Source organism: Equus asinus, chromosome 9, assembly GCF_041296235.1.
Source record: "Equus asinus isolate D_3611 breed Donkey chromosome 9, EquAss-T2T_v2, whole genome shotgun sequence".
NCBI classification, from domain to species: Eukaryota; Metazoa; Chordata; class Mammalia; order Perissodactyla; family Equidae; genus Equus; species Equus asinus.
Genome location: NC_091798.1, coordinates 15200985 through 15214058, shown reverse-complemented (window position 1 = coordinate 15214058; position 13074 = coordinate 15200985). Strand labels below are relative to the sequence as shown.

General features: G+C 47.2%; 1 protein-coding gene across 12 annotated transcripts in view; it reads left to right on the top strand.

The window, feature by feature from the left end:
- The window catches only part of TENM2 (teneurin transmembrane protein 2), a 1160613-nt gene that overhangs the window by 1058246 nt on the left and 89293 nt on the right, over positions 1-13074 (top strand). For all 12 annotated transcript variants that reach the window (XM_070517111.1, XM_044777697.2, XM_070517110.1 and 9 more), the window contains one exon: positions 620-766. In XM_070517111.1, coding sequence (XP_070373212.1) covers positions 620-766 — 147 coding nt within the window. The remainder of the gene's footprint in view (positions 1-619; positions 767-13074) is intronic.

The window sequence follows — 13074 nt, the reverse complement described above, 5'->3', positions numbered from 1 at the left end:
AGTATTTTTAAATTATGCCGTAAATAGCTTGAGTGATAAGCAGCCAACATTTTAAAGTGCCCCTTAAAACTAAATATTACAAAAATATGAAAATAGCCAAGCAGAACCATTTAGTTCTTGGTCATAAGAAGCTCGTAATAATCATATGTAAATTTATCTTTAAAATTCTGAAAGATGGAGGGCATTTTGCCTCCATCCTGGATTGATAGGGTATTTTCTCTCTTCTGCAGAAGGCACTTCTAAAAAAAGGAAGAAAGAAAGAAAGATTTTTTTGAGGTAGCATCAATCCTCAACCACTGGCTAGAAATAACAGCCTAGCTAGTCTTGTAAGCTCAGAGCTAGTTTAGTTTTCTGGAATGTTCCCCACTTTGAGAAGGTTGCCTCAGACCCCTTCACACAGGTCAGTGTCATTGGGGATCCCCTGCATCTGGGACCCCACTATGGCTTGCAAGTGCATGCGTCGCCTGCTTCCCCGATTCTTTCGAAGGCAGGCATGGGCCCCACTCTGAGGCTGGCCCAGCGGCTGCCCTGCGGCCTTGCTCCCCCTTTGCATGGCTCCCCTGCTGCCCCAGCGTGGCCTCACGTCGCTCCTTCTCATCCTCTCCATTTCTCCAACCAGATGGCTGCCCTGATTTGTGCAACGGCAACGGCAGATGCACACTGGGTCAGAACAGCTGGCAGTGTGTCTGCCAGACCGGCTGGAGAGGACCCGGATGCAACGTTGCCATGGAAACTTCCTGTGCTGATAACAAGGATAATGAGGGAGGTGAGCAAGCATCTTCTAATTCCCAGCCCCTCAAGAACAGAGCATTGTGTATATGCTGTCGTCATGCATCATTTTTCCTGAAAGGCCTCACCTATACTATTGTCAAACGTTGTTGTTACATTTCCTTTGAAGCAAATGCAGCAGAGAACATGTGTCCTTGAGCCAATGGGTGCTCCTGGAGACACCATCTGGAGGCACAAGGGTTTGATGCTGGCTTCAGGTTCTCAAGTACACATCGCAACCCAAAGGTGGCTGGGCCCTCGCTCTGCCTTTGGGTGACTGTTCCTGCCAGACCTTTCAGGGCTGGGAGTTACAAATCTGTGATGATGATGATGATGACACTATGTGCCTCACACCGCGCTAAGACATAAGTAATGCGTCCCTTCATCCTTACAGCCTTTTAGGATGTTCCTCTACTGAGGCCTGGAGAGCAGTTAAGGAACTTTTTAAGGTAACTCAACCACCAATAGTAAAATTGGGACCCAAACCCAGCTCTGACTCCAAAGTCCCTGTTCTAAGCAGGGGTTGGCAAACCCTAGCCTGCAGGCCAAGTCCAGCCCACTGACTATTTTTGTAGGGACCCCTAGAGCTAAAAATGGTTCTTTTACTTTTAATGGTTGGGGGAAAAAGCTAAAAAAGAGTAATTTTTCATGACACATGAAAACTATGTGGAATTCACATTTCAGTGTCCATATACAAAATTTTAGTGGAACACCACCATGCCTATTCGTTTATGTTTTTGTCCAAAGCTGACACCGGCAGTGTTAAGTAGTTGGACAGAGACCACATGACCAGCAAAGCTGAAATACTCACTCTCTGACCCTTTACAGGAAAAGTTTGCCCACCCCTGTTCTAAAGCCCGAGCTGAATTTTCCTGTGTTATTCACTGGTGGAGTGCTAAGATTCTGGGGCTAAATGGGGTTGAGGTGGCATGTGGGCTGCCTGAGTTCCTAAGAATACCATGTCATGTTCCCCAAACATTAGTAAGGTGAGTGATCAACCCCCACCAAAATTACTCACTGGTCAGAATTCCCTAAGGGCAGGGGTTGTTTCCGGGCATAAGAGGATCTATGTGCCCAATTATTTGATTTAACAAAAATGTAAGTAGTCCCACTATGTGCTGGTCACTGTGCTCTGGGAGTGTCAGCTCCTGCCCTCATGGCCCAAGGGGTGGGCTTTGGTGGTTTACAAAATGAGGTACGATCCATCCGGGTGATGGACATTCTGGTTTTATTTTTCCTCATCCTCTTAATAGACATTTTGCAATTTCCATAATCTATCATTGCAGTTGTACATGTAGGTAATTTGTAAGTAAACAAATGCACACACATCGATAGGAGTACACCAACCAAAAGGATTATAGACCTGATGTAGTTTACAGAGCTCCCATTCATTCATTTACCTTCCTGAAACTGAGCCAAAATAGAAGCCGCTTTAATTCATTTTTGAATGAGGTGAGGCATAACTGTATAAAACATTTTTTTTTCCCAGGAGAGTCAAAATCACACTCCTTTTCCTGGTAAGGTTTACTATTTTTGCTTCTGGTCCCTGGTAATTTCACTGAGCACAGCAGTTGCTTACAGATCAGCTTCCTCTTCCAGAAAGGAGCTGCTGTCCTGGCTCGCTTCCCTGTTGTGGGTGTCAGCAGCTGAAAGCGTAGTAAATGGCTAGAATGCTGCATGTAGGGGAGGAGGACTCAGTCTCCCGAATGTGCCCTGCGCCACCCATATCCCTCTCCACCAGCTGTGCCCCTGATCCGGGCTCCCACCAGGAGAAAACCAAATTCCTGCAGTGGTGTAGCTGGACGAGGTGCAGTAGTCACTGCTGGTCCCCTGGCCTGAGGACTGCCCAAGCAATGAGCACAGTTCAGGGGCCCTCCTGGTGGGCAGAGGCAGGGCACAAAAGCAAAGGAGGCAGTGATTATACTGGAGACAATAATGGCCTTGTTATGGGAACTATTAAAGCGAACCTCCCAAGGAAGTAATTAAGCACCGAGAAAAAAAGGCTCTGCACGGTGTTTATAAAAAGAAACTCCCAGTTAATTCAGAGTTGCTTGTGTCAGGTGAGAGAGGTAGACATGGATTCTCTCACCTGGCGTAAGCAATTCCCAATTAATAGAGTTCTTTTTTTGGAGGAGATTCCTTGGTGCAGAGTATCCTTTTTATGGTTAATTACTTCTCTAGGAGGTGTGCTAAGCACTCTGGTGTTTATTGATAAATATTAAAGTTGCTCTTCATCAACTCCAGATGCAGTCCCACAGCACACTAATTATATCACTTCTTTGTTTTGGGTGGAGGTGGGAGTTCTGCCCCAGGCTCTGTCCTGCTTTGGGAGTTCTCAGGAAGGGCTTCGTGGGTTTGTAAACCTGGCGGTGGGTCAGAGGAGGCCCCCGGGCGGAGCATGAATGCAGGCCCGGGGAGCAGCTGCCGTGAACACATTTGTTATAAACCTCATGAATGGGGGAAATAACAGGGCGCTCTTCCAAAGTGAGAGCTGGCAGAAACAAATCGTTTTTCCATCTAGGAACACTCTACGTTTTAAAAAAAACAACAACTCAGTTTTAAGAGGTTGATATTTTTTATTTTAAACGGAAACGGGTATAGATACAAATACAGACGTAGATATTTGAAGTCTTTTTCAACCTGGGTTGCTCCTGTGTAGAATTAAGCCCTGGTGCTTTCCCGTCACTAATAGCTCTGAAACTTTAGCTTACAGCAAAACCACTGGGGGGCTTGATGAAACAAACACAAATGGCTAAACCCTACCCCCAGAGTTTCTGATTCCGTAGGTCTGGGGTGGGGTGCAAGAATTGGAACTTCTAGTAACTTTCTAGATGTTGGTGATGCAGGCTCTCTTTGAGGAGTATGTCCTAAGACGCCCATTTGAGGGAATGAATTAACTTCTCTCGTGTGCATCTAGAATGGTACTAAGTACCTCCCTTGGAAGAATTGAGAAAATTTCCTCTCAAATATTTTCTGTATTCCATGGTGCTTAGATGAAAACCATGTTGGAAAAAGCTGCCTGAGCGTATCCCACAAAAACAATTGATGCCAGTTCCCTGTCTTCTTACTCCCGTCATTTTCAAATCTCCCAATGCCTCCTGCCGTATGACCACTAACTTAACCTCAGGAAGCCACGGCCGACTTTGGGAAAAGGAAAAAGGGAAAAGCTTTGCCCGCCATTGCTCCTAAAAAGAAGTAGAAATGGTTCACACTGAGGTGCCAGTAGGCAGACTGTCTTTTTAATAGTGAGAGATCTTCACTTGAACTGCTCACCCCAATTTGAAAAAGAAGAGACTCCAAGAAATATTTTTGCTTACAGAAGACAAATACCAGCTCATTAAAGTCTGAGAATACACACAACATGCGCGTCAAGTGGCAGGCGGATAATATTTAATTATCACCACCACGACAGAAGTGTGAGATTTAGTTCATCACAGCCAGGGGTAGGAGAAAGGGTGTAGATTTCCTCTAAAAGTGGGACCTGCGAGGTGGGGAGGCGTTGTTAGACCGTCTGGCCTGGAAAGACAGTTCTTGCTCCCTCCCTACACCCCTTTATCACTCGCAACTTAGAGTCAGGACCCCCAGCCCTCTGTCCATACAAAGCCCAGCTCCCATCACTTCAAGCCAGGCTGGAAGCTGGTCTGAAGCTCCCGTGGAATCCTATCAGATACCCCCTCCAGTCAGTGGACGGAGGCCTGGAGGTAGACAGAGTATGAGAGAGCCCCTCCTAAGCTGGGCTTGTCCACAAGTCACCTTTGCAGCACGTCCTTCCTTACTAGGCCAGGGAGCTGTCTTTGTTTCACCTCTGCTCACTGCAGCACAGCACTGAAAATTAGACATTTTGCTCCTTCTCCTGTCACTTCCTTGGTTTCTGAATAGGTGACACTGTAACATCATAATGGGTAAGAGCTTGGGCTTAGGAATCAGTCTTTGTGTCCCGCTTCTGCAAGTAACTTTACTCCTCAAAGCCTCAGTTTTCTTGTCTGTAAAACAGGGAGGATAATGCCACTTCCATTAGCAGGTGTGAAGTTTCAGTGACAAAGTATATATAATACGTTTTACAAGGATGCCCTCGTGTGTTGGCTGCTGCTAGCTTTAAAGTTATTAGTATTAAAGCTGTTATTTTCTAGAATGGCTAATGAATCCACATCGATGGAGCCCAGCCAATAACTTCCCCACCAGACATAGCCGCTGAGGTTCTAACCAGGGCTCATCAAACTTCAGCAAAGCATAACTGCACTGGAGAGCTTTAGAATTGAGATTCCTGGGCCCCCAGCTTTCATATTCTCATTCATCAAGTCAGATATTGGATCTAGGAATCCACATTTTTACCAAGCACCTTGGAGGATTCTGACACAGGTGATCTACAGACCACATTTTGAGAAAAATTTGTTTAAATGGTGGTTTCCCCTGAGTGAGCTGACCCAGAGTCATAGAGCCCACACCCCAAACCCCTACCCCTAGGATCCCTGGAACACAAGAGGGGGATTTTATTTCAAGAAGAAATAACTGAAAAAACATGAAGACATTTTCATGCTTACTTTCTGAGTGAATAACTTTGGTCTGTTTTAGAAGTGCTCTCCATTCCTGGTTGGAGAGGTGACCAATGTTTGTTTCAAAATTTAAGAAGACTTTAACTCTCTGTCATTAGGGTATGAATCCATCCATCCATCCATTAGCTATGCATTCATGGTTTAGCAAATGTTCATTGAGGGTTTACTAATTGTTAGACATTGGAAATAGGCCTTTGAAAATATTAAGACAAATATGACGTGTCCTCAAAGAGCTCACATCCATCTGAAAAGATAGGGTGTGTAAGCACGTTATTATTTTTTTTTTTATTATTGTTATTACAATCTGGCATGTGAAGGCCGACAGGCCGGAAGACCTTAGTTCAATAGGAACTAGAGAAGCAATGGAGTGTGAGTGTCGGCCACAGGACAGGAGAGAAACCCATCGCAATGTTGAGCCCTGGTCTTCAGCCTGTCTCAAAGCCACAGATCTATGTGACCAGTAACCTCTGGTGGGTGCTCTTCTGTTCACCAGCAGCTTCTCCTTTTCTCTCTCTCAATTAAGGGCTACACTCAGGCTGCTCTGACAGCATTTCCCAGCCCACTTCCATCTGTGAGGCTTGGTTCCTTATTTTGCTCCAAAGGAGGCTGCCTTGGGTTAAGAGATGTGGATGCTGGCCTGAGCTCCAGGTACTCCAGCCAGGTCTAAATGAGGAGAAATAACATTGGAGTCTATCCAAAGCACTTGGAACAGACAAAACCCACCCCTCGCCCATTGCCTCCCCCCCCATCCCATAACCATCCAAATTGGTTTGACATGATTCAGGGATGCTATTCCGGCATTTATCTCAATTGTTAATTAATAACTCACCTTGTCTGTGCATTTAGCAGAGCCAAGCTCTGGACTTCAGGGACTCTGGAAGAGTTATGGTTCTCAGGTCCAAATAGTACTGTTTCTTCATCCAATGAGTGCTAAAGCTTGGTGAACCCGTTGTAAATGCCTTGATTAATGTGTGCAAATCATGTTGATGGATTGGTTGGGTGGGGGACAGCTTAAAAGTGCAACATTTCTCTATTAATTGTGTTGGATGAAGATTCCTCTTGCAGTCCAAAGACCTTGTGGCAAACGTAGCCAGAGCCATAAACAGAGTCTCCGCTTAGCTCCCAGGGAGGAAAGCAATATAACTAATGCTTAGGAAGAGAACTTGGCCTTGAGGCCACTGCTGGCTGGCCAGGTGCTGGGTCTCTCTTCTTTGGGAGGGAATCAGAACCAGCCCCAGCTGAAATCCTAGGGGACCACATGGCAACAGGAGGCTGAAATTATTCTGGATCTTCTAGTTGAAGTAAGATCTTTGACTCCCTAGGCACATTTAACTAGAGAATCTTCTGTTTAGGAAACTGAGAGTTGGAGTTCAGTTTTCCTTTATTCTGTTGAAATTTTAAAAAAATAGAATCCATTCTCTATTGCATATAAAAACCATAATCAGGGGACTGGCCCCGTGACCAAGTGGTTAAGTACGTGTGCTCCACTTTGGCGGTCCAGTGTTTCGCCAGTTCGGATCCTAGGTGTCGACATGGTACCGCTCATCAGACCATGCTGGGGCGGTATCCCACATAGGAGAGCCAGAAGGACCTACAACTAGAATATACAACTATGTACTGGGGGGCTTTGAAAAAAAGAAGATTGGCAACAGATGTTAGCTCAGGTGCCAATCTCTAAAGAAGAAAAAAAAGATTTTAAAAAACCCGTAATCAGTAAGATTTTTGAGAGTTTACATGCACCAAGCCCTGTGCTGAGCTTTGTACACACCTGGTACCAACAGGTCTCCCTACTGCTGCCCATGCCCCATGCTCTCTCTTCTTCCACACAGCAGACAGAGGGATGGTTTTAAATTGTAAACCAGATCATGCCATGCCCTCAAAGGGCTCCTCGTGTAGTTAGAATCAAAATCAAATGTTTCTTTTGGCCACAGGGCCTTCTATGACCCATCCCTACCTTCTCTCTCCCCTGTCCCCCACCACCCTCCCCAGCAGCTCTGCTTCACCCACGCTGGTCAGCCTTCTGATCCTCAAATGCTAAGCTGAGTCCCATCTCAGGACCTTTGCCGGTCCAGGGCCGGAAACGCTCTGCCCTGGGCATTCTGTATGACTGGCTCCTTCCAGTCGTTCTCAGTTCTCAGTTCAATCACCCACTCCCCACAGAGTCCTCTCTTGACCTATGAAGTCCACCTCTGTCTCTTCCCCATCACCCTTTGGTGTTTCCTTCACAGCAGATGTCACACTCCTTAATTATCTCGTCTATATCTTTCTTGTTATGGTGTCTATTTCTTCACACCAGAAGTATAAGTTCTACAAATCTGTCTCTTCATAGTTTTCCAGTTCACGGATGAGGATACAGAGGCTCCAGAAAGTAATATTCCAAAGAGGCCTTTCAGCTAACCACTATCATATACTGATTGCCACTTTAAAACCAACATCCCATTTCTTCTAAAACACTAACAAAATTTGGAAGCTGTTTCTGAGGAAGTTTCAAACAAGTACAGAATTTGTGTCATTGCAAAGAGGCCATAGGAAACATCACCTCAAAGGCAACACTTTCCAATTGAAAACCTTTTCCCAGTAAATTTATTTGACCATGGCATTTATTTAAAAAAATAAAAAGGTGTTTAAAGTTCATGAGTTTACCTAACATGGCACCTTCAGTCTTTTCTATTCAGGTCTTTAGTAGTTTAAATGGTTATTAAGTGTCTCTTAGGGGATTATATTTTTTCCCAGATTAGATGACAAATCAAATATTCATCACAAAATTGTGATTAAAATGCATAATCTCCAAAAAATGCTAATAATTTAAATCACTACGGACTTATTTTAGGGAATTAAAGTATCAAAACACAGATTTAACTGGTGGCAAAGAGATAACATTTATGTCATTATGTTGGCTTCCCGTATTTTTGCCTTGGCCAGCAAACTGCCTACATTGCAGCAAGTACCCTCTTGGTTTCTGTGACCAGCATTTGAATAAAGGTTCGAGGACCCTGGGGCCATGATTAGTTAGTTCTGTTGCTCCCACAATCCTCCCCTCCGTCCAGACCAGTAGTTCCCTACCAGGGGCAGCTTTGTTCTCCAGGGAACATTGGCAAGGTCTGGAGATATGGAGTGAGTCACGACAGGGAGGAGAGGCAGAGGTGCTACTGGCGTCCAGTGGGTAGAGGCCCGGGGTGCTGCTAAATATCCTACGTGCACAGGACAGCCCCCACAGCAAAGGACGACCCAGCCCAAAATGTCAATAATGCCAAGGTTGGGAAATTTGGTGCGGACATTAGCATTTCCCAGGAACACATCTGAGGAGTCCGGAAGGTCCCAGAAGAGAATATCGTTTGGAGTGATGTCAAGGTCTGATGCGTTGGGCACTTATAGGAGAGCAGGCATGGGCTAAGACTTTACCCTCATTGCCCAAATAAATCATGGCAATAGCCCACAAAAGCCCTAAGAGCCTCTTACTCTCCCTTCCATAGAAGCAGAGAGCAGAAGCGGCTTACCCAGGTCCCACAGCTAAAATGTAGCCACACCAGGAGTCAGAAGCCAAGTCAGAGCCCTCCTCAGGGGCCCCTCTCGGCACCTGTGTGTTGTGTCTGGGGTCAGAACAGGGCAGACCGTGTGTGCTTAACACACTCACTCCTCAGAAACACAAGTTCGGCAGCACTCTGAAAAATAGCCTTGGCATTAGCTTCCCACCCGCCACCCCCAGTTTTGGATTTAGAATGCCTTTTTGTCACAAAGTGCTTACGCACTGGAATGCCGGGGGTGAGCAGGGGAAAGTGGAGCAGTTGGACTTTAAATAGCTAGGCGCTCTTCGCAGCACAGCAAGAGCAGCTGCCCAAGGCCTGTGCTCTTTTCTTTGACTTTCTGTCTTTTCAGCCAAGAGCCCTGAGGAACTGGAGAGGGGCCAGAACTATGTGGCCAACTGTGAAACCAAAGAAAACGGCACAGTGTCCCCCAGAGCTCTGTGCCCAGGGCCTGCCTCTCTCCCCCTCACAACCAAGTCCACACCTTTCCGAGGGAATTCCCTTCCTTTTCCTATCCTCAAGCTGTGTCATCATTGATCCGCCCACTGTGTTTCCTGGAACTCTGTGGTCACACACACCGAGTGACGCCACCTCTTTGATTTGTAGGAATCATGAAGTTCAGGAATGTCAGACGCAGAAAGGCTAAAATAGACAGTCCCAGCAGGTACAAGGCCCAGAGAAGGAAAGGAGCGTCTTCAAGGTCACGTAGCAGGGTAGCGCAGATCTGGGCTGGAGGCCTGGTTTCCAGGTTAAATCCAGTACACTTTTCTCTATGCCATGCTGCCCTCAAAGGGACCCTGTCACCCTCCAGAGAACGGGTGCCTGGCATTACTGCTTTGAGCCAAGATCTATCTCAGACCCAGGACCCAGACCAGGATGAGTTGAGGTACCTCGCACCTGAGAGTGCACGCCTTTAATTTCACACCATAGCTACGCCTCACGACCTCTCCCTAGGCCCTGCTCAGACCTCTTGTCATGGAATGGTGATAACAGCAAGCACCTCCCGGCAAACCAGCCACACTCTTGGACAGAACTGCCCCAAAATTATTTATTCATTCAACAAATATATACCGGGCCTCTACTCTGCATGAATGAATGAGACTCAGACTCTGCCCACAAAGAATCCATGGCCTGGTGGTACGTGAAACATCTGTGAAAGCAGCCGCTACAAAGCCAAATACTCAGGGTCCATGAGAGAAGTACGGCCACGGGGCATCGAAGGCTCCAGAGCAGGTGGCGCTTGAATTTTGAAAGCTGCAGAGGAATTAGATAAGGAAAGAGGGAAGAGCATTGCAGGCAAAAAACAAAAGACAAAGGCGCAGAGGCAAGAGACAGCAGTGGGTATCTGGCGACCTCTGAGAAGAGTGAACCGCTACCACTTGTGGAGAGGGGAGGGGGCTGAGGCTGGGGAAGCGGGTCTGGATGGACAGCGACAGGTCTTGTGTGCTGTGCTGGGCAGAGTGCAATTTACATCAAGTGTGTGCTCTGCCTTCCTCCACTTAGCATCTTGGTCTCCAAAATTGCAACCACACCTCTTCCCTCAGACAGAAGGCTGATATATCTGCTTGAGTTACTCCTCAACACACATGCTCACAGCAGGGAAGAAAGAGTGGCCTTTCTCGATGTTTCTTCCATTGCACGTGGGGGTTCTTTCACCATAGGGAGAGGAGGCAGCCCGGTGGCTGGTAAAGAGGCTTTGGGGTCAGTGAGCTCTGGGTTCATGTCCTGGCTCCTCCGCTGATTCACGGTATGAGTGTAAGCGAGTCACTCTCTCTGAGTCTCAGTTGTGTCCTCTGTAAAGTGGGGCTAATGCTAGCTCCTACCTCATAGGATGTTGTGAGGCTTAGATGGGTTAACACACACAAAGCATTTATTTAGCACAATGATTCTCATAGGTCGGTGGCCATGAGAGTCACCTGGAAGGCGTAATGCACAGTTTGCTGGGCCCCACTCGCCAAGTTTCTGATTCAGTGGGTCTGGTGTGGAGCTCGAGCATGAGCCTTTCTAACAAGTGCCCAGATGACACTGATGCTTTGAGAACCGCTGACTTGGCACAATACATGCCATTTTGAGGAGAGCTCAGTGCTGGCACAGAGTGATTCCTCCAAGTGTGGCAGCCCTGCACCTCCTGCTGGGAACAGACAGGCCAAGAAGCTCTGCGTCCCAAGGCAGAGGCAATTTGATTGGCATATGGACCATGGGGACATCCCTGGACTCGCTAAAGTCCCCATCACAGAGGGGTGGTTGTGGAGCGGGGCTCAGGGCTCCAACTTCCCAGGATCCATCCTCCTCTTTCAAGAGCTTCGGAATAAAGGGCAGATGTGGAAGAGCATGCTGGGAGAGGGTGGGCGGCAGCTGGCCCTGGTCTCTTACCCATGGTGACGTCCCCTGCTTCTCCTATTCCCCCTCAGGACAGTGCTCGCCTCAGGCCAGCAGGGGATGCTTGCCCTTTACTGCTGGGGTCCTCTGGCTTTGGGGTCAGGCAGACTTGTGTAAGTTCTGGCTCCAGCTCTTACCAGCTGTGCTTCCTTCAATGAAGAACCTGACCTGTCCGAGCCTCTGTTCCCTCGTCTGTCACCCGAGAACAGCGACCCCAACTTCACAGGCCTGTTGTCAGGTTTGACTAGCGAGTTCATAGGAGGTGCCTTAATGCCACTTTATCTAAAGGACGGCTCTAAGTATTAGTATCTCCCTGTGTAACGTGACTTCAGAGACTCTGAAAACACACACTGCCCCAATCACAGCTCATCATGTCAAGTAGTGCGTAATATTTCAAAATCAGAAATCCATCTTTGGGTCCCTGTTCCAATATTTCCCCCTCAATCCCACACCCACCAGCTCTGGAACGAGTGATATTTTTCCTCAAAGATCACAAACCAGTAGCCCCCAAGCTGGGTGGCTCATTGACATGTTCAGTCTGGCCGCAGACGGTTACAAAAATCTCCGAATTAGTTGCTAACGTTTAGCAACAGAGGATTCCATTTAACCAACAGAGAAACAGGAGCTAGAGGGCGGCTTGCCCAAAGTCAGGCAGCGAAGGGCTGGGGTTGAAGCTCAGTTCTCCTAGTTCAAATGTCTTGTTCGTTCTTCCCCAGACCCTTTTTCTGAAGGTCGTTGTATTTCAGGTTTGCCAGAGAGCCCAAAGCTGCTGGAATCTGAGGTCAGGAAAGGAAAGGGGAATCCGTGGAGAGCACAGATGCAGAAATGGGACGCCACAGTCACCAGAGCAAGCTTCTCCTACTCGTGTTTCTGCCATGCTCACTCAAAAAGCACATGGCTCAGGGACAGCAGATCCTGGGAGAAAATTCCAGCCCGCTGGGGCCCATCACCCAAAGTCTTGGCCCTTTGATGTGCAATTCCAGCGCCATTACTTCCCAGCTATCACGTGGTCTGCTGGGGTGGCCAGCCAATTATCACATGGTCTCCTGGGGTGGTCATTCCCTGCGTCTCTCCCATGCCACCTTTATCGGCACATGTTTCCACACAGATTGATGAATGCATTCTTGTTTGGCCCCTCCATTCTCTAAGCCAAATCACTAAGGCCATGGTTTCTTAATACCCTTCCACCTCCACCCAGATCATGCCACCAATTTTGCTGGGCTAAACTATTGGTCCTCCAGCTTCCAGTCTGTTCCACACTGAGCAGTCAGAAGAATCCTATCGTGCCCCTGCTCAGACCTTCCCAAGGCCTCTCATCTTCCATAGATTGGTATCCATGTGGCAACAATGGCTCCCATTGCTCTGCATAAGCAGTTCGCTTCCATTCTGACCTCATTTCTTTCCTGTCTTCTTCTTCCTCATTCAGGCCCACACCTGCCCTCTTGCTGTTCCCACAACTCACAAGATACATTCCCACGCTGGGCTTTTGTACCTGCTGTTCCCCCTTCCCAGAATGCTCTTCCTCTAGATGTTTCCATGACTCGTTTCCTCATTTCATTTAGGTTTCTGCCCAAATATCACTTCTTCAGCGACACCGTCCCTGGCTCCCTGTCTAAAGTAGCAAATCCCCTCCTCCATCTTCTCCATTGTTTTGCCTTTTCTGCTTTACTTTTCTTCCAAACGTTATACTCTCTCAAAGCCTATTATACATTTATTTGTTAATTGTTTCCTCTTTAGAATCTAGGTCCGTATCTGCAGTGTCCCTCCCTATCTTGGTCAATTCATTATTAAATGAATCGAATGAACGAAAACTTAAATGAGAATTATCTAGAATAGGAAGCAGTTGTCTT